General features: G+C 40.7%; 2 protein-coding genes across 3 annotated transcripts in view; one reads left to right on the top strand and one right to left on the bottom strand.

The window, feature by feature from the left end:
• Positions 1–25,953, top strand: GK5 (glycerol kinase 5). The gene is made up of 16 exons (XM_075201608.1): positions 1–344; positions 3,597–3,690; positions 3,809–3,884; positions 5,055–5,148; positions 7,005–7,136; positions 12,162–12,237; positions 17,765–17,826; positions 18,623–18,696; positions 18,792–18,852; positions 18,984–19,110; positions 19,218–19,322; positions 21,593–21,687; positions 22,349–22,452; positions 24,228–24,287; positions 24,369–24,502; positions 24,776–25,953. Exons 1-16 carry the CDS (start codon positions 222–224, stop codon positions 24,922–24,924), a joined length of 1,566 nt encoding a protein of 521 aa, XP_075057709.1. The 5' UTR covers positions 1–221; the 3' UTR covers positions 24,925–25,953.
• The window catches only part of RNF168 (ring finger protein 168), a 123,666-nt gene that overhangs the window by 34,465 nt on the left and 63,000 nt on the right, over positions 1–26,201 (bottom strand). Inside the window, exon 1 of one of the 2 annotated variants that reach the window (XM_075201607.1) lies at positions 92–305. The exons of the other annotated variant lie outside the window; for it this stretch is intronic. The gene's annotated coding sequence lies outside the window, so the exon portion shown is untranslated. Of the gene's footprint in view, positions 1–91; positions 306–26,201 lie in introns of those variants that run through there. 2 annotated transcript variants of the gene reach the window in all.

A 26,201-nucleotide genomic window follows, 5' to 3' on the forward strand; every position in this document is an offset into this window, starting at 1 on the left:
AAACGTGCACGGGTTCAGCCTTTACTAAAATGTATACACGGCCCTCCTGCTGTCATATTATACCCGTGATAATATGTACGTTATGCTGTACCTGGTAATATGGCTGGTTTCCCTGCTGGTACAGGCTCTCTCAGCTCCCCCCTCTGGAATCATGGATTCAGCAAGAGAGGCGCCGCCCAGGACCAGTCATCTGTGGGTGAGCGGCGGCGGCTGCACGTACTATGGGCTCCGTCAGGAACGGCTACCGGGAGCGGCTGGTCTTGGCTGTGGATGTGGGCAGCACGATCCTGAGATGTCACGTGTACAACGCGGCAGCGGAGACCTGCGGGTGTGCGGAGGACAAGGTACCAGGGCGGGCGAGCTGGGTGTCAGTAGTCCCGGGTGACAGGGAGACTGGCAGGGCATTGGGAACAACAGCACAGATACGGGGTGTGCACTCTGTCGGCCTAATAGCAGCATCAATTATAGTCTAGAGGTGCTCGTGAAAACATTTTATGGCCTCACACACACACGTACTGTAGGTGTTGTGACAGTACAGTGGACTTAATTGTGACAACAGATCGTGCATAAGAAACTTTATTCTCTCCAGGTGTTGTGGAACTACAATGCACAGCATGCCCTGGCATCAGCTGGAATGTGACTGGTTACCTAGAGGATGCACATAAATATTGTTTGTGTAGTTAAGTATCCTCTAGCAGTAAACAATATAAAACATACTGTAAATACTGCAATTTCCCATCATATGTAGTAGGTTGTTAGGCACAGATTGGTACAAAACATATAGGATATTTTATATGTAAAGCCTTGTGTGTCTCTAATTGCAGTGCAAGGTAGGCAGTATGTGACTCCCCAGCCTGTGTAGAACTAGAAGTCCTTGCATGCCCTGTCAGCCTTTTACTGGTTGGTTGTACCTATAGTTTACCAGCTGGAGAGCCACAGGTTACCTAATATTTCATAATTTTTAACAAACAATTTGAGTTTTGTATGCAACTTCTAAAATGTTTACTTACAGCACATGCACTGATATTTTGAATAATGATCAGATTACAACTGATTGCTTCACACACATCATCAGATTTTTGTTGCAAGACTAAATTGCATGCCCCTTAAAGTACTTCAGTTCAACCATTTTAGATGAAAAGTTTCAGCCATTCCTGACCACATTATTGATTTTATTCTGACATCTATATTTGATTATATTAATTTATTGTCGCTCATGCATGTTTTTATTGTCTTACAATTCAATTACAAAAAAAGTTTGCATTTTAACAGTGTTCTCCCCAGCACCTATTTCCCAGGTGCTTCACCCGCCTGTTTTGGCTTGACACCCGGCTCTTGGAGCCCAACAAAGTCTTATTATAATAGAATAAACCATTGTTTCTCGTATTATAACAGGCACTATGAGCACTACAGCCAGCAGTGTGTGTTATACCACTGACACAAATCTGACCAGTCATGATAGGTGTGGGCAATAACCTCCAACAATTTTCAGTATTATTGCAAAATATTACAACTGCCCCCACTCGGCTACTTATTAATGCCACACGGCTGGTAAAACTTTCTGGGGATAACACTGTTTAACAAGTATGTCCAGCTTTAGTTTGATATAGAAATATCTTGCAAATTTACTTCTGTCAAGTGTGTTTCTCAAAATGGAACAACTTCCTCCAAAACCACACACGGTGGCATGTGTATGGAACATGTTGGCATACAATGAGAAATTTGATTACCTTTTTTTAAGCTAAAGAATGTCTTATACACATTAGTCTTGTGAAATATATGAAGTGTGAAATGGATTACAGTAAGTGAATCCTGTAGCCTTTTGTGTAGCTTAATTTTGATATTGCACAATACAAATGCTGTATTAGTGCATTAAATGATGTAACCAAGCCATGTCCTTTGAAAATTGTTTTGAGTACAGGTAAGTCTTAAATAATAAAGAATTAAGCAATTTAATTACTATATAGCAGAATGGGAAGCCCAAAGAGTTAATATATACATAAATAGAGAGTAAAATATTTAAATGAGATAAATGTGGCAGAAGATTGCTGATATGGATGCTGATACAATGTGGCATTATATGATTCTGTGTGAAAGTATAAATGTCCAGGTATGAATTTTAATAGTTATAAAGAATCATCAACCCTTATTTATATAACAACAGCAAATTCTGTAGCACTTTACAATTTGGAGTATCCATCGTTTCAGTCTCCTGACTGCTTCAGAATACCGACTAAATACCCAACTAGTACTCCAAAACAATGCAGAGATTGAGCTCTTTTTCCCCCAGAGTTATAGGGTTTGTCTATGCAGCACTTCAGAAACTACTTGTGTTGCTTTCCAAGTGGAGTTTGATGCAAGTATATATCTGGTACAGTACCACTGGCTAGGGGTCCATTCAGGGGAGGACTGACAAATTTCTGCCCAGGGGGCAGGACACGATTTAGCAGCCTATTTTAAAGGGAACAAAATGCAGGTGACCCAGCCCAAGGTAGCCCACTATGGGACTGGCGCATGGGGCAGATGCCCCCCAGCCCAGCCTGCCATTGGGTCCATTGATCTCTGTGTTGTACTGCACATGCTGCCCACATGTAGATTTGGTGGCTATAGTAAATGGCTTCGCCTGTGAGGTAAGCTTTTGTCTGAATTATATTGTGTACTACAAACTTGGTATTCTCCGCATAGTTTAACTAGAAAAAAGGGTATACTCACTTCTGCATTGTCAGGGAGCACTGAGTGGGCTTGGCTTTGATGTCCTATGTCTGGGTGACCGGAGTGGTGTGACATGAGACTTCAAAGACCAGTGGTAGTGATACCGAAGCATGATGTTAAAAATATTATTAATACTAATATAAATAGTGATGACCAACACAAGAGGAAAGTAAGTAATGGAATAGTAAATTAATGAGAGATAGGGAAAAACTATATCAATAATGTTGAAATATGTGAAAGAGAAGAATAATGATAGAGGTATGGACTGAGAGGTACATAATGGGAGGTGGATGGAAGTGAAGTGAATAGAGAACATTGAAGTGGCTCTTGTTATGTATCATGTGGTTTGATTTTGATTTTTCAAATTAACCATATTGTAGTTTTAGGATAATTTGGATTTTGTGCTTCAGAACTTAGAACATTGCATCCATGCACACATTTCCCTAAGTAATAATAAATTATTTTACAATTAGCCAAATTAGTGCAAATTTTCAATACTCCAATGTATATTCTGCACTTCAGCAATGCAGTGAACTCCATATAGTGGTTAACTTATTTCTATGAACACGTGTAGATTAGCTCCCCTCCCTTGTTTTTCTCACCCCATGGTCCAAGAAGGGCATCAGTGCTAAGTAATGACAGGTTAGGGTAGTAAAGTCACAGATAAGATACAGACTGGACTATGTTCCTTTCTTACTTCTTTCCCATCACCCATAGTAAGAGATAATATTGTAGCTTACAATACCTAAATACATCTTCTGTAAATGGGTTGTTATCGGTTATAAATTTTTATGTTAGATCTTTTATAAGTGAGGTTAATCACAGAGTATGAGGAACAATGGGTAACAGATTTTTACAACTTGTCTTAATTGTCCTTTTGTCAGATCAAGGTTCTGTATCCTCGCCACGGATGTGTGGAGATTGACCCTGAAGGATTATGGGAGCAGTTTGTGACTGTAGTGAGGGAGGCAGTGAAAGGTAATGGCTTAAAATAAAGATGACATGGCTGCCGAACAATTAGTTCTGTTCTGCTATGGTTACTATGACATGTTTGTTAACTCATTACTGACATCCATTGTTCAATATGTATTCACAGATGCAGGTATTAACATGAGTCAGGTTGCTGGTCTTGGAATTTCCACACAGAGAGCAACTTTCATTACTTGGAACAAGTAAGCTGTTGCAGACTGGGGATTAATTAGCTGTGGTAAAATCAATGCTCAACAGTGATGAAACAAAGACAGTTTCAACTTGGATGATTTTTAATGCAGTGTAATGACTGCCACCTCATCCCTAAATAATAAAAAAAAAAAATGTTTGCAAATGGGGGTATATTGGTTTCTCCCTAAAGTCTGCTTAAATGTGATACCTTTGGGAACTAGTGTATTACAGCAATTCATCTCTGCCTCATATTACCTCAAAACTACCTTGGCACTGATCCCTTAACCTATTTTACATACTTTTCAAAACACTTGAAATCTGATCAGCCATTGTTACAATCTTGTTTCCTCAGGGTCAACTCATGATCTTTAGGTGCACACAGAAAGGTGATTGAACCTGCACATAAACCGTTGTTTAATAGGAAATAAATCAGATTCACCAATTATTGTTACACATGCAGTGATATTGGCCATTTAGCTGTCAAATTCTCCCCTACCCCCTCCCCCCCACAAAAAGAATAATAATAATTTGAAATGCTTTTGGAGCATGCCTGTAAATCCTTTCAGCACATGATTGCCATCTGTGTGTATGTGCAGTAATCTGACTAGACTAACAAGCCCCTATGTCTTTTGGTCACTCGGCATGAGCTGCTAATTGGCAGATCTGTGCATTCGACCAAAACATGCAGGTGAATTAGAGACCGATTCTGTCACATGTTGTCTGTCATGACAGGACCGCCTCTGCAGCAGCCGCCTCATGGAGCAAGATAAAGAAGTAATAGAAGTGTATACAGGTTATATCTCACACGCAGCAGCGGATAAGACCTCACTAATTGAGACCTAATAGGCATGCTTCCATTATTTGTCCCATTAGAATAAAATTAGATTACTATAGGAACATCACCACACCAGGTTCTAAACATAAACAAAGCATGGTGCTACAGTTCTGTCACATAAAGATATAAAGGTCACAAGATAATATTCCATATGGAACTTAGGGTTTTCAGTTGTTGAGCTTTAAATTATTACTGTAAGTGTATTTTATCGTTTTTCACCCATTGTATCAGTGTGCTGGTGACATCTGATATTTCTTGTTCTTATTAGTGAAGGAATAATCTATGCCTTCCCCCCCCTACCCCTTAAGATCTCTGATGTTTTTCCTATATTGCCTTATCTGTCCAGGAATACTGGAAAACCATTCCATAATTTCATCAGCTGGCAGGACCTGCGGGCTGCAGACTTGGTTAGTTCCTGGAACAGTTCTCTCCTGCTAAAGGTATTACACTGTTTAGATTAACCTATAACTACACGCTTACATGCGACTGAAAAAAAGGGTCTTGGCAAGGTCCATGGCCAACCAAGGTCTAGTTGATGGGAGCAGAACAGTATATGGACTTGTGTGTAGTTATCATTATCATTTATATAATTATTTATATAGCGACACTAATTCCGCAGCACTGTACAGAGAACTCGCTCACATCAGTCCCTGCCCCATGGGAGCTTACAGTCTAAATTCCCTAACATATACACATACACAGAGACTAGGGTCAATTTGATAGCAGCCAGTTAACCTACTAGTATGCTTTTAAATTGTGGGAGAAAACCAGAGCACCCAGAGGAAACCCACACAAACATGGTGAGAACATACAAACTCCACACAGATAAGGTCATGGTTGAGAATCGAACTCTTGACCCCAGTGCTGTGAGGCAGACGTGCTAACCACTAAGCCACCATGCTGCCCATCAAAAAAACATTTTGTTCCCCAATATATTTAAAGTTTACCTGTATTGCAGCTTAAAAACATACTCCATACAAGTTGAGCTAAAGCATGACTGCAAGATCTAAGACTGTGCCCCTCTACCTCTCATACTTCCTGCTAAACTGGCCTAAGCATTATTTATATTGGCCACAGTCTGGTAACCAGAACAGAACACATTTCCTAGAGAATGGTACAGACAGGGTTAAGGATCCTGCTGTTACCTTGAGGAAGGATTTTACTCACTGGGTGCACAACATAGGTGTGATTGCTTTAGGGTGTTTGTTGAGAATGAAAGGATTGTGGGATCTGGTGGGCCAAGCTTCCGACGCTGAATAGCAACGATAACTATGGCTGGTGGGTTTAGTTTGTGTCGGGAAGATGTGGAACATTTGATTGTTACAGTATTGTGATGAAATGAAACAGCAACTTTTTAAGAAGACTGGAGTAGGGAGTCGTTCATTTGGTAATTCCTACTATATATAAATATTCATAGCTGCCCAGGCGATGGCTATCTTCAGAGAGACCTGTGAAAATTGAATATTGAAGAAACTATTATAGCTGTAACACACAGTACAGGTAACATAAATTGGTTATATGCTGCTTTTGACATTGATGTATTAATGTGCAGTTGCTAAAGGCTAATTCGACCCAAAAACTGGTCCATCCAACTGGTCAGTGGGGAGCTCAAGGGACCTAAGAACTCAGACAGCAAGTGCTGTACAGAATTTGGGGTGCAGACATGACAGTGTTGGTCTCTCGTACTCAGGGCCGCCATCAGGGGGGTACTGTTGTACCGGGCCCGGGCTCACCAGGGGGCCCGGTAGAACAGCTTAGCACAGACTTACCTGGGGCCCGCCGCTGGTCTCCGCTATTCTGTCTTCAGCCTGGCTGTCACCGTGACAGCCAGGCACCAGGATCCGATCGCAGGGGTGGAGGATCATGTGCTCTGCCTGCGACAGATCACATGATCGCAGGGGGAATGATTCCTCCACCCCTGCGATCGGATCCTGGTGCCTGGCTGTCACGGTGACAGCTAGGCTGAAGACAGAATAGCGGAGACCAGCGGCGGGCCCCAGGTAAGTATGTGTTGCTCATGGGGGAGGGGGGGTGGCACGGGGGCCCGTACTGGGCCCGATTTTTTTCTGAAGGCGGCCCTGCTCGTACTGCACGTGCTGTGGCTCTCTCCAATCAGCATCTATGTTAGGAACTAACACTAGCTCTGTTTTGACGTTTGTCCATTCTGAAGCAGAAGCCGTTCGTGTTGGAGTGAGTCCCTGGAATGGGACTCTTACAGTTCTGCCTATTGGGGTTTAATTAGTCTATAAGGAAAATGAAATTGGTCACAATTAACCAGCGAATTCTCTCTCCTAAGGCTGTTCACGGTTCCTGTAAGCTCCTGCACTTCTTCACACGAAGGAAAAGATTTCTAGCAGCCAGTTTGATTAATTTCACCACTCAGCATGTGTCCCTGCGACTGGCCTGGGTTTTACAGAATATGCCAGAGGTAACGATGAGAAAAAATGTCCTTGTGTGATGCCAAAACCTTGCGTGACGACTTGCAAAGGGAACAGATAAGTTCAAGTTTTGAACAGATAAATGCTGAATCAATTAGTCACACATTGTCATAGTAGCATCCCGTGTTGTATTTCCGTGTGATACTTTGGTAATGATCTTCGCATCTACTGTAGTCTCTCCCAACTATATTTCTCCATCATCCATCTGGTAGACACAGCCGAGTTAATGGGGTCTGTTCCCACCATAAGGGGTCAAAGCACTATAAGAAGTAACAACATGGGGGTATATTTACTAAACTGCGGTTTTGAAAAAAGTGGAGATGTTGCCTATAGAAACCAATCAGATTCTAGCTGTAATTTTGTAGACTGTACTAAATAAATGATAACTACAAACTGGTTGCTATAGGCAACATCTCCACTTTTTCAAACCCGCAGTTTAGTAAATAAACCCCCTGGACTCTTTCTCTCCCTAAATATGCCCTCTTCAGCAGTCTTTTAATTACACCCGGCACATTGGTTTCACATTTTTCTTAGTTTTTCTTCAGTTAAGATTGACCGCTATTAATATTTCTCAGTCCTGCTTCACCTGATACCCACACAGAGAACAGGCATTGTAACATAGTAACATAGTTGATGAGGTTGAAAAAAGACACCAGTCCATCAAGTTCAACCTATTTTGGATCTCCTGCGATCCTGCACTTATATTTGAAATTAATCCAGAGTAAGCAACTGCCAATCTGTTTCAATTTTGAAAATCCCCCCAGACTCAATATTGCAATCCAATTTTTACCCTATATCCACTACTATCCTTTATTTTAAATTAACGGTCGTATCCCTGGATACACCTTTCCGCTAAAAATTTGTCTAACCCTTTCTTAAACATATCTATTGAATCTGCCATCACAACCTTCCCTGGCAATGAATTCCATATCTTCACTGCCCTTACTGTAAAGAACCCCTTCCTTTGCTGTGCTTGGAGTACTGCCCATATTGTGATAGTGATACTGCCCATATTGTGATAGTGATGGGGATACTGCCCATATAGAGTGATGGGGATACTGCCCATATAGAGTGATGGGGATACTGCCCATATAGAGTGATGGGGATACTGCCCATATAGAGTGATGGGGATACTGCCCATATAGAGTGATGGGGATACTGCCCATATAGAGTGATGGGGATACTGCCCATATAGAGTGATGGGGATACTGCCCATATAGAGTGATGGGGATACTGCCCATATAGAGTGATGGGGATACTGCCCATATAGAGTGATGGGGATACTGCCCATATAGAGTGATGGGGATACTGCCCATATAGAGTGATGGGGATACTGCCCATATAGAGTGATGGGGATACTGCCCATATAGAGTGATGGGGATACTGCCCATATAGAGTGATGGGGATACTGCCCATATAGAGTGATGGGGATACTGCCCATATAGAGTGATGGGGATACTGCCCATATAGAGTGATGGGGATACTGCCCATATAGAGTGATGGGGATACTGCCCATATAGAGTGATGGGGATACTGCCCATATAGAGTGATGGGGATACTGCCCATATAGAGTGATGGGGATACTGCCCATATAGAGTGATGGGGATACTGCCCATATAGAGTGATGGGGATACTGCCCATATAGAGTGGTGGGGATACTGCCCATATAGAGTGGTGGGGATACTGCCCATATAGAGTGGTGGGGATACTGCCCATATAGAGTGGTGGGGATACTGCCCATATAGAGTGGTGGGGATACTGCCCATATAGAGTGGTGGGGATACTGCCCATATAGAGTGGTGGGGATACTGCCCATATAGAGTGATGGGGATACTGCCCATATAGAGTGATGGGGATACTGCCCATATAGAGTGATGGGGATACTGCCCATATAGAGTGATGGGGATACTGCCCATATTGTGATAGTGATAGGGATACTGCCCTATCACTTGAAAAAGTGGTAGTGTGATATTGTGGTATGATGTGGTATTGTGATAGTGATAGGGATACTGCCCATATAGTGATGGGGATACTGCCCATATTGTGATAGTGATGGGGATACTGCCCATATTGTGATAGTGATGGGGATACTGCCCATATTGTGATGGTGATGGGGATACTGCCCATATTGTGATGGTGATGGGGATACTGCCCATATTGTGATGGTGATGGGGATACTGCCCATATTGTGATGGTGATAGGGATACTGCCCATATTGTGATGGTGATACTGCCCATATTGTGATAGTGATGGGGATACTGCCCATATTGTGATGGTGATGGGGATACTGCCCATATTGTGATGGTGATAGGGATACTGCCCATATTGTGATGGTGATACTGCCCATATTGTGATAGTGATGGGGATACTGCCCATATTGTGATGGTGATGGGGATACTGCCCATATTGTGATGGTGATGGGGATACTGCCCATATTGTGATAGGGATACTGCCCTATCACTTGAAAAAGTGGTAGTGTGATATTGTGGTATGATGTGGTATTGTGATAGTGATAGGGATACTGCCCATATTGTGATAGTGATAGGGATACTGCCCATATTGTGATAGTGATAGGGATACTGCCCATATAGTGATGGGGATACTGCCCATATTGTGATAGTGATGGTGATACTGCCCATATTGTGATAGTGATGGGGATACTGCCCATATTGTGATGGTGATGGGGATACTGCCCATATTGTGATGGTGATAGGGATACTGCCCATATTGTGATAGTGATAGTGATAGGGATACTGCCCTATCACTTGAAAAAGTGGTAGTGTGATATTGTGGTATGATGTGGTATTGTGATAGTGATAGGGATACTGCCCATATTGTGATAGTGATAGGGATACTGCCCATATTGTGATAGTGATAGGGATACTGCCCATATAGTGATGGGGATACTGCCCATATAGTGATAATGATGGGGATACTGCCCATATAGTGATGGGGATACTGCCCATATAGTGATGGGGATACTGCCCATATAGTGATGGGGATACTGCCCATATAGTGATGGGGATACTGCCCATATAGTGATGGGGATACTGCCCATATAGTGATGGGGATACTGCCCATATTGTGATGGGGATACTGCCCATATTGTGATGGGGATACTGCCCATATTGTGATGGGGATACTGCCCATATTGTGATGGGGATACTGCCCATATTGTGATGGGGATACTGCCCATATTGTGATGGGGATACTGCCCATATTGTGATAGTGATAGGGATACTGCCCATATTGTGATGGGGATACTGCCCATATAGTGATGGGGATACTGCCCATATTGTGATAGTGATGGGGATACTGCCCATATTGTGATGGTGTTGGGGATACTGCCCATATTGTGATGGTGATAGGGATACTGCCCATATTGTGATAGTGATAGGGATACTGCCCTATCACTTGAAAAAGTGGTAGTGTGATATTGTGGTATGATGTGGTATTGTGATAGTGATAGGGATACTGCCCATATTGTGATAGTGATAGGGATACTGCCCATATTGTGATAGTGATAGGGATACTGCCCATATAGTGATGGGGATACTTCCCATATTGTGATAGTGATGGGGATACTGCCCATATAGTGATGGGGATACTGCCCATATAGTGATGGGGATACTGCCCATATAGTGATGGGGATACTGCCCATATTGTGATGGGGATACTGCCCATATTGTGATGGGGATACTGCCCATATTGTGATGGGGATACTGCCCATATTGTGATAGTGATAGGGATACTGCCCATATAGTGATAGGGATACTGCCCATATTGTGATAGTTATAGGGATACTGCCCATATAGTGATAGGGATACTGCCCATGTTGATTGAGGCCAGCCTTAAAGGAAACTCCCTTTACATGTTCAGAGGACCCACTCACCTAACACATATCTGGTAACAGTGCAAGGGGAGGGTTACAGCAGCATAAAGGAGAGATGTCTGTATACTGCCTTCCCTTCCAGAACAGAAATGTGTGCACAGATTATAGGCATAGTGTGTGTTGAATACTGCCCTCGTTGATTGAAGTTATTGGCTTGGGTACATAGGTCCATTCCTGAAACCACCAGTAGTGATATTGCAGGATCGTTGATTTTCTCTCTTTGGGTCCTTATCTCCTTCATGTGCGCTGCGGAATCAGTGGCACTATATAAATAAATGGTGATGATGATGATGTGCAGTCATTTCCAGACAGGGTGTTCAGATATATTTATGTGTTCCCACAACAAGTTGAATGCTTCAATAGAAATATCTAAGGGGAAGTTAATTTTTGACATTGGACATAAGAGATTAGTGTATTTTTTTCCTGCTGTTCCTTAACATGTGTCGGGTTGAGAACTATGGGTTGGCAGGTATTTTTTACTTCCAGAGCAGTGCCTAGTTGAGTCGCCCTTTGGAAGTATCACAGGGTGTCCATTGGTTTCATGTGAGACATACATTTTCTACGTCCATTCATGGCTTTGGGGAGTACCTATTAGTTAGTCTGTGTCACCCAGATAATTCATAAAGAAAATGGGATTTAAATACATTTTATCTGAAGCCAGTTAAAATGCTCATTCATTTTTATCCCTGTTGCTTAACAGAAACGATCACCTTGTGGCTGGAATGGGGGTTACACAGGGAGAGGAGAAGTCTGTTTTTACTCCCTAAAGTGTCCTGTTACCTAGCGGTGGGACTTAATGCCATTGGTTAGACTGTGTCTCTCATTTGCTTTAGAGAAAATGATTTATTGGTAACTAAAAGTTCCACTACTAAATCCTATATAGAATGTGCATTCATAAAAGCTGACGGCTGTCTAACTATTGTGAGGTGACATCACAATCGCTATATTATACTTATTACTAAGTGGTTTGTGATACTTTGAAAGACAGAATAATGACAAGCACATGTTATAGGGAGCTACTTGTATCTGCGCTGTTGTATATTCTCATACATGCTTTGTAGTTTATGGAAAACAGTTATACCCTCCATAGAGTAACCACATGAAATTGTTGTAACCCCTGCAGGTGCGCCAAGCAGCAGACGAGGGGAACTGTTGTTTTGGTACCATTGACACGTGGCTTCTGTACAAACTCACAGATGGTAAGTGCTGGGTGTACCAGTATCACATACAGAAAGCTAATGGGGTCTGCATTAATGCCAAACAGTGAAAACTTATATTTAGACATTTTATTTTTATGATAAAATCTCCAGTGAAAAAAAAGATGTGTTTACGACTAATTTAAGTAAGCGAAAGATCTTTTCTTGAATTTGGCACTTAATATTTGTTAATCTAGACTACAAACACCATTCTTCCTTTCACCAATGTTTCTAGTGAGAAAAAAATATATAACTTTAAAAAATAACATATCTTTAATGATCCTTCTTTACTATTCTGGCTAAGAAGCCTCGCTAAAGTTGTATTTGTATGGTTTTGGCGTTAAAACTGACGGTGAGTATACATGAAATAAACAGAGATAAAAGTCAACTACGGTTTTGCCAAAGAAAGATCTTTTTGATCCTAAAACCTTTCTCTGCTGCTTTCGGATCTGTGTGTGAATGAAGCGCTACGGAATATGTTGGCGCTATATAAATAAATGATGATGATGATGAATGTACCTTTGGACTGGAAAGTAAAAGCGTTAAGCACCTATTCAGCCTACAAGAATCAATTATAATATTCCTTTACTTTGTCTCACAACAAGAAACTCCTTGGGTTACTTATGGACTGACTGGCATTGCTCATTTCCTGACACAAAGAGGAAATGGAAGCAGTTTAACATTTTGCATTTTTGCTGATCTACTTAAACATAACAATTCTTGTCTCCTTTTCGGACGATGTGATGTAACCTATCCTATATAAGGTCCTGGTAACTGACTGCACCCAGTTGAGATTTTCAATGGTGAATACTCTGTCCTACAAATCGTTTTCTGTCTAAGAATCCAGTTATTTGCATGGCAGACTGTAAGATTTTCTCATTGATCCCCCAAACAGGACTACTAGACTTCACAATGTCAGGAAGCTGCCTTTAGACTTTATCATCTCAGTCAATTTAAGTATAGGAATATCAATTGTACCTTTTTATACATGGTTTAACACAGTATATTCTTATTTTTACCTTCTTTTTTTCTTTTTATGACATTGTTTAAATCAGGGTAGATATGAGTCCTCTATATTGCTGCATCCAGCGAATATGCCTGGAAATATTACATGCAATTTACATGAGATCTAAAGTGCCCATTCGTGCTGCAGACTGACATCACTGACCATAATCAGGTCAGATGTTCCCAGTTAAGAGACATTTTTCAACTTGTTTTTTGTCGTACCCAATAAAGTCTGATCCGGTTAGATCAGATGTTGTTTATGTAAAATATTTTATTTTTTATCACTGCCCACACAATATTTGCTAAGCGTTACGGCACTGTTTTTTGTTCTTGCAGTTACCTGAGCACCAGTTTGGTACAATGTTCATTGGAATACATCAAAAGTTGTCTAGTCTGATTTATAATGTCATACACACAGGCATTTTCAGGCTTATTCATAATACAATATTCTGCTCTGCATTTCTTTGCCTGCAGCCGGCGCACTATTTGACCACATAAAATTGATGGGCGGAAAAAAATCTTTTTGTAAAAGGCTCATAAAACTGGCATGGCGTGGGTCACATGTCACCAATTCTCTTGCAATACATCTTTGTTTCAATGACTATGTGGCTCTCTTGAATAGTTTTGGTGTGGAGGCGTTTCTCTCATCTTGTCAGGAATTCAGGGAGGCATTCCTCAGCGACGTGAATGGTTCCTGCTGCACTACCGGAAGGTAGGCCCGTAATTTGGCAGCTCCTGTGCTGCAATCCATTCCATCAGGCTGGCTGTGCCTCTGACTGACAGGATCCTGCTTCGGGGACGAGGGATGAGGACGAGGTTCCTCTTGTGCCATCGAACACCCCTGGCTGATGTGAGCGCCAGTGACATGAAAGTTCCCGATAGTTTGTCATTATAAAGTGGCACGTTGGACCACATGGGCCCCACCAGTAATCAAATAAAACAAAGTACCGGCCTGAAGACCCCTGAGAGCAGATAGGCTTACCTGCCTTATCATTACCGGTGTGTGCCTGGGAGGGCACTGTGCACATAGTTACCATGCACAAAGGAATACAGGAGAAGCAATATTTATTTCTCCTAATAACAGGCATCATCGAAGAATTCCTGCACTACAAAGATCGTGATGTGGTCCTTAAACTGGCCAGGCAGCAAGGCCCATTATAATTTGAAATTAAAATATGTCTGTTTTCTGGGACTTTGAGATGGAAGAACAAACAGATCGGACAGAAGAGGCTACGGGGTGGAAAAACAACCGGCCTCTGGTTAGCCACAAGTGGGACAGTGATCCAGTGCCTCAGAAATCAGGACTTACAGTTGTAATTTGACTATTTCACAGGTTCACCTTTAGATGAGTACTGCTCTGTTTTCTTTTATTATGCTTCTCCTGCCCAGTTTGCAGAATTGATATTGGTAGTATGGAACAGTATTCCGTATTCTTTTTCAGGATATTTCAATCTCAGAATCAGTTTATCTCCTGTAAGTAATACAACATCAGGAAGCTGCCTTTATCACCTCATTCTCTTAAGTATAGGGATATTGGTAATATGGAGCCTTTAATAATCAATTGTGGGTTACACCCAACTTTATATTTCACTAGAATCCTACATGAAAGGAGAGTTCTGTGCTATAGGGCATTGGTTAGTAGCCCTCTTATCCCTCCTCCTTTACTTAATACTTCTTAAGTTTTATTCAAGTTTTTATAATTGTTCGGTAAGTGTTATATACTAAAGTAGTGGTTGAGTGTACAGTGTGTGATGGGGATAGGAAGCCATATAATGGTATAATATATTAAGGTATATTATGTGGATTGGTTGTGCATACCTATGGAGGTCACAGATCTGCTTATGCCGTTTGTGCACTATGTTATGTCTGTAGTTTAGTGGTGACCTGGGTGTATGGGAAGATTGTAAAGATGGGTTGATATCTGTGGTCCTTGTGTCTCCAGCTTTTTCGCTATAATATAGAGGCTGCAGGTGGTCTGATGTTGGAGACCGAGTCTGCGCACATGGAATGTTAGGGGCTTATATGGCAAGATTAACAGAACACTTATCCTGAGACAGATTAGGAGGTATTCCCCTGATATAGCATGTCTGGTGGTTATCGCGTGCGTAATAAGGTTTTGGAGATTCAGAGGTCCTGGGTGGACTGGTCCTACTATGCTGTGCACTCACCAAATTTGAGAGGAATATTAGTTTTAATTAGATGGTACTATTTTTTTTTATTATTATTACTTTTAAATCACTTTATTTAAGGTAATACAAAACATAATAAGTCTGTAGGGGACGGGGTAAAGTGTGGAAGATTGAGAGGGGAGGAGAACAAAAAGAGAGCGAGGGAGATGGCAAGAAAGTGGGGGGGGGGGGGGGGAGACAATTCAATTTTGTCCAACTAGAGTCTCCTTGTTAGCTACGGGGGATTTGGTATAGGTCCGAAGTTCACCAGTCCCATTAGCTTGGGAGGGAAACAAGGCAAGGTTACCCATTATCTCCTGCACGATTTGACTATTGAACTTCCTGCTTGTTTGATTTGATCACCTATAAAAATAATGGGACTGTCAGCAGGTGAATGTCCTTGCATTGTTACCCTTTAAGCTGATGACATGCTGCTCTTATTGGAGGATGCAGGTGACAATCTGTTGCGGGTCATGATGTGTTTGGACACTTTTCCTGTTTCAGAATAGTCCGGTCTAATATATTCACTATCTGCCCGGGAGATATCTCTAGAGGTAAACCCTCTAGAAAGCACAAAAAATGTAAATATCTTGGGATCTGGATAACTAATAACATGGCAAATTATGTTGTTAATATTTATATAGTTATTGAGTACTTGTAAACAAAAATCCGTACATGGAGAAAGCTGACACTCACCATGTCTGGATAATGGTGATACAGTCAACATTGTTATACCTGGTACAACCTCGATATATATCGCTGGGCACGGTTTAATAAATATGTGTACACTGTGGTCAGGGTGGAACAGATGGCGAGGTATAAACTTAATACATTTGCAGAACTAACGCTAGAGGCAGCCTTGTTTTAGGGAGGTGTGGAAAAAATGCTGCAAAGTAAGGATGCTTTTAATAATGGTGGTTTTTTTTTATCAATTAACAAAATGTAAAGTGAATGAACAGAAGAGACGTCTAAATCAAATCAATTTTTGTTTTTTTGGTGTGACCACCCTTTGCGTTCAAAACAACATCAATTCTTCTAGGTACACTTGCACAGAGTTTTTGAAGGAACTCAGCAGGGAGGTTGTTCCAAACATCTTGGAGAACTAACCACCAATCTTCTGTGGACGTAGGCTTGCTCAAATCCTTCTGTCTCTTCATGTAATCCCACACAGACTTGATGATGATGAGATCAAGACGCCTTGTTCTTCTTTACACTGAAGATAGTTCTTAATGACATTGGCTGTATGTTTGGGGCCATTGTCCTGCTACAGAATAAAGTTCATTTAGACATCTCCCTGATGGTATTACATGATGGATAAGCACCTGCCTGTATTTCTCAGCATTGAGGACACCATTAATCCTGACCAAATCCCCAACTCCATTTGCTGAAATGTAGCCCCAAACTTGCAAGAGTAAGGTTCCCACCATGCTTTACTGTTGCCTGCAGACACTCATTATTGTACAGCTATATTTGCTTACGCTATATAAAATGGGAAAGTGAAATCTTTCATACTGTCAGACGTGATGGGAAATGTTTGGTATCTGTTGCGGTGATGTTCTGGGATTCACAGATTTTCTATAATGTTATCTGTAATGTTTTGCCTAATCTGATAATGTACTGTAATAAAGTTTCTCCAGGTAGTTCATTGGGGTGTGGTAGGGTAACCCGGCACTTACAAGTCTGACACTGATAAAAATATCACGATGAGTATAACAGCGTTAATATAATGATACCGACTAACCCACTAGAAATACTACTGGTCAGTTACACAGTTAGTCGATATCTTTATATTATCGGTGTTCTACTCATTGTGATTTTTTTGTCATTGTGGCGTGTGTTTGGTTTGTAAGTGCCGATTACACGACTACCAATGGTTCGTTGTTTTGTTTTCACTTATATTTTGTTTATATGTTCTTAAACTTTTCTAAAACTCTTTAATAAGGAAGAAAATACTTATACAACTTTAGTTTTATTTCCAGAGTTTTTCAACGTTTAGTTTCTGACTAAAATTATTAAGTAATTGCAAAACTGTTTTTGCCATTAGATATATTGTGTGCTCGCATGGTTTTACTATTCTCAGAAGGATCTGAAAAAAAAAAAGTTTTTCTTTTTTCTTTTTTTTTTTTAACTGCATTTGTTTATTTCTCATTGGACGGTTGTGAGGAAGCTGCACACGTTTTGGTCAGCCCCTGGGAGTTTTATACCCAGCAGAGGTTAAATCCTCTACATTGCTAGTAACACTCTTGTTATTGTGTATTTAATCGGGTATTGTATGCTACACATAAACAAGTGTGATTTGGGGTTACATAGACCACACACCACTGATCTACATAACAGCAGCTCTTCTTCTCTTGCAGGCTCTGTATTTGCATCAGACTATTCAAATGCAAGTGGGACTGGAGTTTTCGACCCTTACTTGGTAAGCGATGTCCCCAGTGCGGAATGTGCAGAGGGTAGAACCTCTTGATTGACTTGATGTGTGGTGGTCTACAGCTGGGCACACTCATTAGGGGACACACAGAAATCAGGTGTTGTTACCGCTAACATACAGCAAACAATTGGTTGATATTTTTGTATTAAATTAATCACTAATGACACATATTTCCTAAGCACCCGTTTATATAAATGTTCCCATTGTCTCCTCCATATGAGAGCAGCAGGACCATTAGCTACATTACTCAAACAGTCCTAAAGACAAGCCTGGAAGCTTAGAAACTGAATATAGGACCATAGAGAGGAAGATTAGCCTTGACCCTTCACTTAAAGGGCCACTAAATCTCAAAACTGGAATTGTCCGATATGAACCATATAGGTGAAATACACTGTACAGTGTTACCCTGATTCTCCACTGCAGCTCTTTTAAAAAAAATAGAATAGTATCTCCCAATTATAGTACAGATAGCTGCAACTCCTGCCTCATCTTTCTAAGAGTCACAAAGCTAATTCTGTGGGCAGGTCCGTTGTACAGTGTATGTATTCATGGCAAATAATGGCTTTACTTTGTATTTTTGTTTAATCTGTGCTGTGTAAGCCTCAACCAACTAACCTGTTCTCATGGAAGCTGGGTGTTTCCTCCAGGGTCTAGTCAGCTGACCATTTAATGTCATCCCTAATGCCACATCTCTATCCTTCCAGAGGTTAGACAAGTGTTATTAGAATGATGACCCTGTGATATCTGACTCCAGTGTAGTCCTTCAACCTCTCTCCTGTTTCAGATGAGCTGGAGTTCCTTCCTCTGCTCTTTGCTGTCTATTCCTCTGTCTATATTTCCTCCAGTGCTGGACACCAGGTAAGGTCAGACATATTTCATTAGCAGTTAATTATCACTCTCTACCTCTAGAACCTTTCCCATCTTAAATGTTTATTACCTTTATCTCAATTTAGTCACAACTTTGGAGTTGCGGATTCCAGCATATTTGGAGCTCCAATACCTATTCGGGCATTGGTAAGTAAGACTGTATTTATTGCATTGTTAAATCTAAGAGCTAGCGTATGTGTGAAACAAAATTGTTTGCTGTCTAAGCTTTAGTATCATGGTATCATAACAGCATTAACCTTACTGTTCTCTCTTAATAGGTTGCTGATCAGCAAGCGGCTATGTTTGGCCAGTGCTGCTTTGATGTGGGGGATGTTAAACTGACAATGGGAACGGGAACATTTCTGACGATCAATACAGGGAATAATCTGCACACTTCTATAGCAGGTAGGAAGACTGTGCCAATGTTTGAGTGTCTGTTCGCACTAATGGCCATACTGCTCACTCAAATGTAAATCCAGTATAACGTCAGTATAACTGAATTTCACTGCCAGGTCTGTATCCACTGGTCGGCTGGAAGATTGGCGATGAGGTGGTGTGTTTAGCAGAGGGTAATGCCACAGACACTGGAACTGCTATCAAGTGGGCACATGAGCTGAGTAAGTGCTAAGTAAGTCTTTAGGATAGTTATAGGCACACAGGAACAATGCATGGGAAATACATTGGATTAATGATTAGTTGTTTTAAGGTGGGCCTGTAATTCAGTTCTGAAAATCTAACAATAGTACAACCTGAGTATGTCTAATTGCAATTTACTGTTATTAATGCCCTATATCTGCGCCCCTCCCACTCGCTGTCATACATGCCTCAGTCATTATTTCTCTTAGCTATTTGGGTGGAACACTGCTGTCATGTGATCAATCAGATCTAACCTACGGAAAGCTGGCAGCTTGATGACATCACAGGTGCTTCCCAGGATCCCAGTGAGCATGCTCCTGGTAGTACATGGGCTGTCCATCCTCTCACTAATAATACTATCCAGTATATGGCCAGCCTCATGCAGGCATGTACAAAGTTAAACCTAATGTAATATATACAGCTATGGCTCCTGAATGGAAGGCTGCAGGATAACCACCTTCTGCCACATAATAGGAGAACAGGCTCTGAAATTGTTTGCAAAACTACAGGAAAAGAACCACACACTTTAGGACAAAATATGCAGCAGAATATCTAAGAGTTTGATTAGTGTATCCATATAGAAACCATAACCTTTCACCTCCAGGTACTTCATGAGCTGCAAGTCCTGGATAGTGTGCCCCCTGACTCCCATAGGTTCATACCTCCAGGTGGTCTATCAGTCGTCTCAGCACCTCACCTCAGCATGTTTTGGGTTTTTTTGGGCATTTCCTGGACCACTTTTAAGGTGCATGAGATGCCCCAAAACTTAGAATCTCTGTATTCGAGGGCCAATAGCATTTTCATATATCTGAGTGTGTAATAACTGATCAATGTCTCCCTTAACTCTCCTCTTTTGACGGTTTCCTAATAGACACGCTACACTTCTTGCTCTGTTGTGTGACTATCAGACAATGATCCAGCAAGCTTGCCTCTTGTCTACCAGTTGCATGACAAAACCGCTAATGAAACTAGTGCCATAAGGAATCAGAAGCTGCAGAAAGAGGGGACCAGTAGTTACTGTGCCTGTGGTCACATGTTAAACAATCAGAGCAGTGTTCTTCTACGCTATACAATTTACATTACATCTATGTGTTATTCATTTATAACTTTCAGATCAGGGTTTCTCATGCATCCACAAAAGCTCATATTTTGAGGACTGACCACTGTGGGAATGGGTGGTATTATTACTAATCAATCAGTCATGCTAATTCTTCTTTGCAAATCTTCAAAACATGATGTGTTGGTTATTATTAGTATTATTATTATTATTATTATTATTATTATTATTCTCTATATGGCGCCACAAGGTATCCGTACAAAATACAGTACAAACAGTAGATCAAACAGGGTACAACAGTACAGAGTAAAATGAGTATAACCAAGACTTCAGTAGTGCCAAGCAAAGCAAGTATAGTGATGTAGGAGAAGAAGAAATGATATAGATACAGAAGGGAAGAGGGTCCTGCTCATAAGAGCTTACATACTAAGGGGAGGGGAAACAGAGAGCAGGCACAAGAAGAGTAAGTGGAGTGGATCAAGGGCAAGAGGAGACGGGAAAGTGGGAGGTGAGGAGACAGATGGGTTTTGAGAGCCCGTTTGAAGGTGCTAAGATTAGGGGACAGAGGGAGGGAGGTCATTCAAGTGGAGGGGGGCAGCATGGGAGAGGTCTTGAATTCTAGTGTGGGATGAGGTAATGAGTGCGGAGAAGAGGCGACGGTCATTGGCCAAACGCAGGGAATGGTCAAGAGTGTGAATGGAGGGGATGTTAGAGATATAAGGGGCAGTGGAATGGTAGAGGGCCTTGTAGGTGACTGGGAGGAGTTTAAAGAGGATTCTGTAGGGGAAAGGAAGCCAGTGTAGGGCAATGCAGAGAAAGAGCGGCGTGAAAGGTAAGTCTCTCAGCCACATTGAAAAAAGAGCGAAGGGGGTAGGGATGAGAGTGGAGGAGGCTGGTGAGGAATGGTTTTGGCGGCATCCTGAGAAAGGAAGAGTGGGATGCGGGCAATATTCTGTAGTTGGAATATACAGGATTGGGCAAAAGATTGATTGTGGGGGGCAAAAGAGAAAGAGGAGTCGAGGGTGACACCTAGGCAGTGGAGTTGGGGAACAGGAGAGATGGTGTTATTAACAGTGATGAAAAGATAATGGTGGGGTGAAGATTTAGAAGGAGGGAAAACAATGGTTCCACATAAGAAGATATAAAGCCCTCATACAGAGAACACTGCATTTAATAGCATTTCCCATTCCTAAGATCTCTTCACAGATCTTGCGGACACGGAAGAAATGGCCAGAAGTGTCCCAGACTGTGGTGGGATTTACTTTGTACCATCCTTCACAGGCCTGCAGGTAACCAAAAAGTCTTAAGTGAAATGTTCTACTAAACGCATTTTTCTTTATTATTCTCCTATTATTATTTCAGTGACCTTTATTTCAGAGTTTACGGCTTTGGCACTGAGCTGACATAATTGGAGGCAAATGGCTTATCTTCCCTGTTCATCTTATCACAGACTCCATTATTATTAGTTTATGGGTTTTTTCTGTTTTGCAACTTTTAAGTGCTACATTCTATGGGACATCTGCTGTTTGTAGATGGCCCAGTCTTATCAAACCTATAGCCCCACACTTCATCAATGTTCCACTAGAGGGAGATTGAAAACTGCCTGCATAGCTTCCACACTGTGGGAGGCATTGGCTCCAGGTCCTAGGGAAGGGGCTAACACACCCCGAACACAAGATTTCTCCCATGATAAATACTGCAACCTATTGGTCATATGCTTTAGCTCTGTGTACATTTTGTGTGTGTATTTGTAAATATGTATTCTATATGCATGTACCCATCTCTAGGAGCCAGAGATAATGCATATAGTGTGTGTGTAGACTGCTTGTAACTTGTCTGTTCTCTCCCTCCCTGCTGCCGATACATGTATGTAAGTGTTTATCTATTACTATATTATGGAAGGCAGTGGCAGGGAGCTTGTTCCTCTACTCACCTCTGTATGTATTGTAGGCCCCAGTGAATGATCCCTACGCATGTGCCTCATTCATGGGGCTGAAGCCATTCACCACCAAGAACCACCTCGTCCGAGCCATACTGGAGTCTGTGGCATTCAGGTGTGAATCTATCTCTAATCTATCTATCTGTAATCTATCTATCTGTAATCTATCTATCTCTAATCTATCTATCTCTAATCTATCTATCTCTAATCTATCTATCTCTAATCTATCTATCTCTAATCTATCTATCTCTAATCTATCTATCTCTAATCTATCTATCTCTAATCTATCTATCTCTAATCTATCTATCTCTATCTATCTCTGTCTCTAATATATCTATCTCTGTCTCTAATATATCTATCTATCTCTGTCTCTAATATATCTATCTCTATCTCTAATATATCTATCTCTAATATATCTATCTATCTCTAATATATCTATCTATCTCTGTCTCTAATATATCTATCTCTATCTCTAATATATCTATCTCTATCTCTAATATATCTATCTCTATCTCTAATATATCTATCTATATCTCAAATATATCTATATATCTATATCTATCTCTAATATATCTATCTCTATCTCTAATATATCTATCTCTATCTCTAATATATCTATCTCTATCTCTAATATATCTATCTATCTCTAATATATCTATCTATCTCTATCTCTAATCTATCTATCTATCTCTATCTCTAATATATCTATCTATCTCTATCTCTAATATATCTATCTATCTCTATCTCTAATATATCTATCTATCTATCTCTATCTCTAATATATCTATCTATCTCTATCTCTAATCTATCTATCTATCTCTATCTCTAATCTATCTATCTCTAATCTATCTATCTCTAATCTATCTATCTCTAATCTATCTATCTCTAATCTATCTATCTCTAATCTATCTATCTCTAATCTATCTATCTCTAATCTATCTATCTCTAATCTATCTATCTCTAATCTATCTATCTATCTCTTATCTATCTATCTATCTCTAATCTATCTATCTATCTCTAATCTATCTATCACCCCTTCATCTAAGTTGCACTGGCACTTGTTTTGTTTTTTACATTCTGAATTAAAATCAAGATTCCGTATTAAAGCAATACATATTTTATTTCACATGGTTTAACCTTCTTTAAATCTGAGAGTGAGAGGACACAAGCACTGTTTGTGTGTGTGCGCAGCGTTTTATTACTTGGCTTGTTGCACACCTTTAAATGTGATTCTGTACCAATGGCTGGCAGAATTCAGGTCTCCTCCTATACCTGTAATGTGACCAGGCGTTATATATTTATATTCTACTTTCTAATATTGTCAGCTAATTGGGGACAACCGCCACACCTGTTTCTAGGCACGCCAAAAAGTGATCACCACTGTGGTTCAATGACCAGGGGTACACCGCACTAAAAATTGGCATCACCTAAAGTAATAAATTAAATTGTACAATTCAGACAACTCTACAGCAGCATGATACTAAACTGTTAAAACCGCTACACTTCGGATGTGGTTTTCTTATTACAAAAGAGCTGCTAGTAACAAGAAAGTAATGAACTTGTCAGGAATAATGTTATTTTTGCTACAATCATGGGAGACAAAACTGTAGGTTGGTAGCTACTTGCAGATTAGTGCTTATTTTAGAGAAGTAAAGAGGCCTATCGTCAAGCTGGCAATATTGCATCCATTCTGAGATGAAGCAACTTTTAGCTATGTCATGCTCCAGAAACTTTTATAATTATATATAAGAACATTATAAAATACTCGTTCATATTGGATCAACTTGTATATTATGTCTAATGATAATGTAACTTGATGCAGCTGTTGTTTCACTGTGTACACTTGTCCTGTGGTTGTAATTGTTTTATTATTTGATATTTCCCTACAAGGAATAAGCAACTGTATGACACAATGCGGAGAGAGACCTCTATTAAAATTTCGCTAATCAGGTAAATATATGCAAGCGGTGAGGGAGAGCGTGGTGTCTGTCTGTGTTTCTCGTATGCTGTCATGTGCTGTTCTCCTTGCAGGGCTGACGGAGGGGTCTGTAACAACAGCTTTGTGATGCAGATGACAGCAGATTTATTTGGCCACACAATTGATAAACCGAAACACACCAATATGTCCTCCTTAGGAGCAGCTTTTTTAGCTGGCTTAGCTTTAGGTAAGTATTTGTTCTGGGATCTAAGTCCAGGTTCTCTTTTCATTTTGTTTTCTCTTCTGGCCTGTAATGCACCTTGAAGCTGTCCATCTAATAACGAGGGGCATTTGCACAGTATTGTATACAAGTGAAGTTTGACTGTTTGGATCTGAACTCCAAAAGGTGCTCACTGTAAAATACACCAAACTTATTAAATGCATACTGGTGCTGTAAAATAATACATTTTACTACGTACAGCTTTTCATCTGCAATTTGCCGTCTGTTCCCATCTTGTAGGCATCTGGTCCAGCAAAGAGGAACTGAAGAAGCTTAGACAGCCCGAGGTCCTGTTTGAACCACAGCGCAAGTTGAAAGAGTTTGAGGACTCTATGTCCGGTTGGGAGCTGGCTCTGCAGCGATGCTCCAACTGGTATAATGACTCTTAGCAGAGTAGTCCTATTATAGTAGGACTATTAACATGTAATCTGCGGACAGCAGGTGACTTTGACTGGTGGCCACTAAAAGAGTCTGTATTATTTAGGAGGGAAAGGAGATGTGACCTTATACTAAGTAACCTTCACCTTTCTTTGCCCATTCATATGTTTCTGTCCACATGTCAGAGTACGGTTCCCTCTTTCTCAGTGCTGCTGATATGGTGTTTTTATGTCCCTTTATGTTATCATTAACACCACAGGCCTAAGTGGACAAAGCCTCATGGGTGTTTGAGAACTCATAATATAGTAATATCCTAATTCTTACATTGAAATGGAAGGCCTGACTTATACAAGCACATCTTCTTACTGGTGCTGGTACAACATTCAATGAAGAAAGATGAATCCCCTGCACTCAAGAAATCATCTGTGATTATTGTGAGAATATCATGTACGTAGGCTTACAGAAAAGTAGAACCCGGGAGGTGCTTTAATGCACCTCACACACAAAGCGCTATTTTTCCAAGGTCAGTGCTTAAGGAATACGTTGGAATATCATAATGTTTGTGCTGTGCACCGATTACTGGGAAATAATAATGAGATGTTCTCCATGGGTATAGTGGAGAGTATGTAGTGCCTTATGCTATGTGGCTGTATCACAGGACAGCAGGACCTCATTGTGGTCAGCTTTTTAAAGCTTTGTGGCCATTCCCAATTGCTGTTTGTATTTTGTCTTGTGAAGAAAGTATTTCAGGCTAGAAAATTGTCACGCTTATGGAGGGTAAGTAACCACCCAGGGCAGACTTATTGTTCTGGCCAGCACAGCATTAGTATGGGGAATTTAAAGGAAGGATGCTTGTCATTTTGACAGAAGGAACTTGGGACTATGTATTACAATGTTATGTCTGATTACCTCATTGTTTTGAAGATGTACTGGTAAGCAAATGCGTGTGTACTGTAAATTACTTTAAATACATGTCTAATATGGTAATCCAAGCAATTATGTTTTGATTTGTATTATGAAATAAAATGATCAAAACATTACTTCCATGATATCCACAGGTGTTGTGTTTGTCCTACACTGGAGATGTGTAAGTCCTAAGGGTAAATGTATTAAATTGTGGTTTTTTCAAGTCGCAGATATTCGGCGACTTTGCAGGGTAAATTTAAAACGGTAATGTGTTTAAAGGCAAAACTTGCAAAAACCGCAGTTTAATACATTTACCCCCTAAGCTTTGTCTGAGAACAGGCTATGTATTGCTCACAAATCTCTTCTAGCACATGGCTGCTGG

This window comes from Mixophyes fleayi, chromosome 3 (genome assembly GCF_038048845.1).
Source record: "Mixophyes fleayi isolate aMixFle1 chromosome 3, aMixFle1.hap1, whole genome shotgun sequence".
NCBI lineage: Eukaryota > Metazoa > Chordata > Amphibia > Anura > Limnodynastidae > Mixophyes > Mixophyes fleayi.

Coding starts and splice junctions, on each gene's coding strand:
- GK5 (XM_075201608.1), top strand. CDS start 222: ATGGGCTCCGTCAGGAACGGCTACCGGGAGCGGCTGGTCTTGGCTGTG. Junction 3,691..3,808: donor AGTGAGGGAGGCAGTGAAAG/GTAATGGCTTAA, acceptor ATGTATTCACAG/ATGCAGGTATTAACATGAGT. Junction 7,137..12,161: donor TTTTACAGAATATGCCAGAG/GTAACGATGAGA, acceptor TAACCCCTGCAG/GTGCGCCAAGCAGCAGACGA.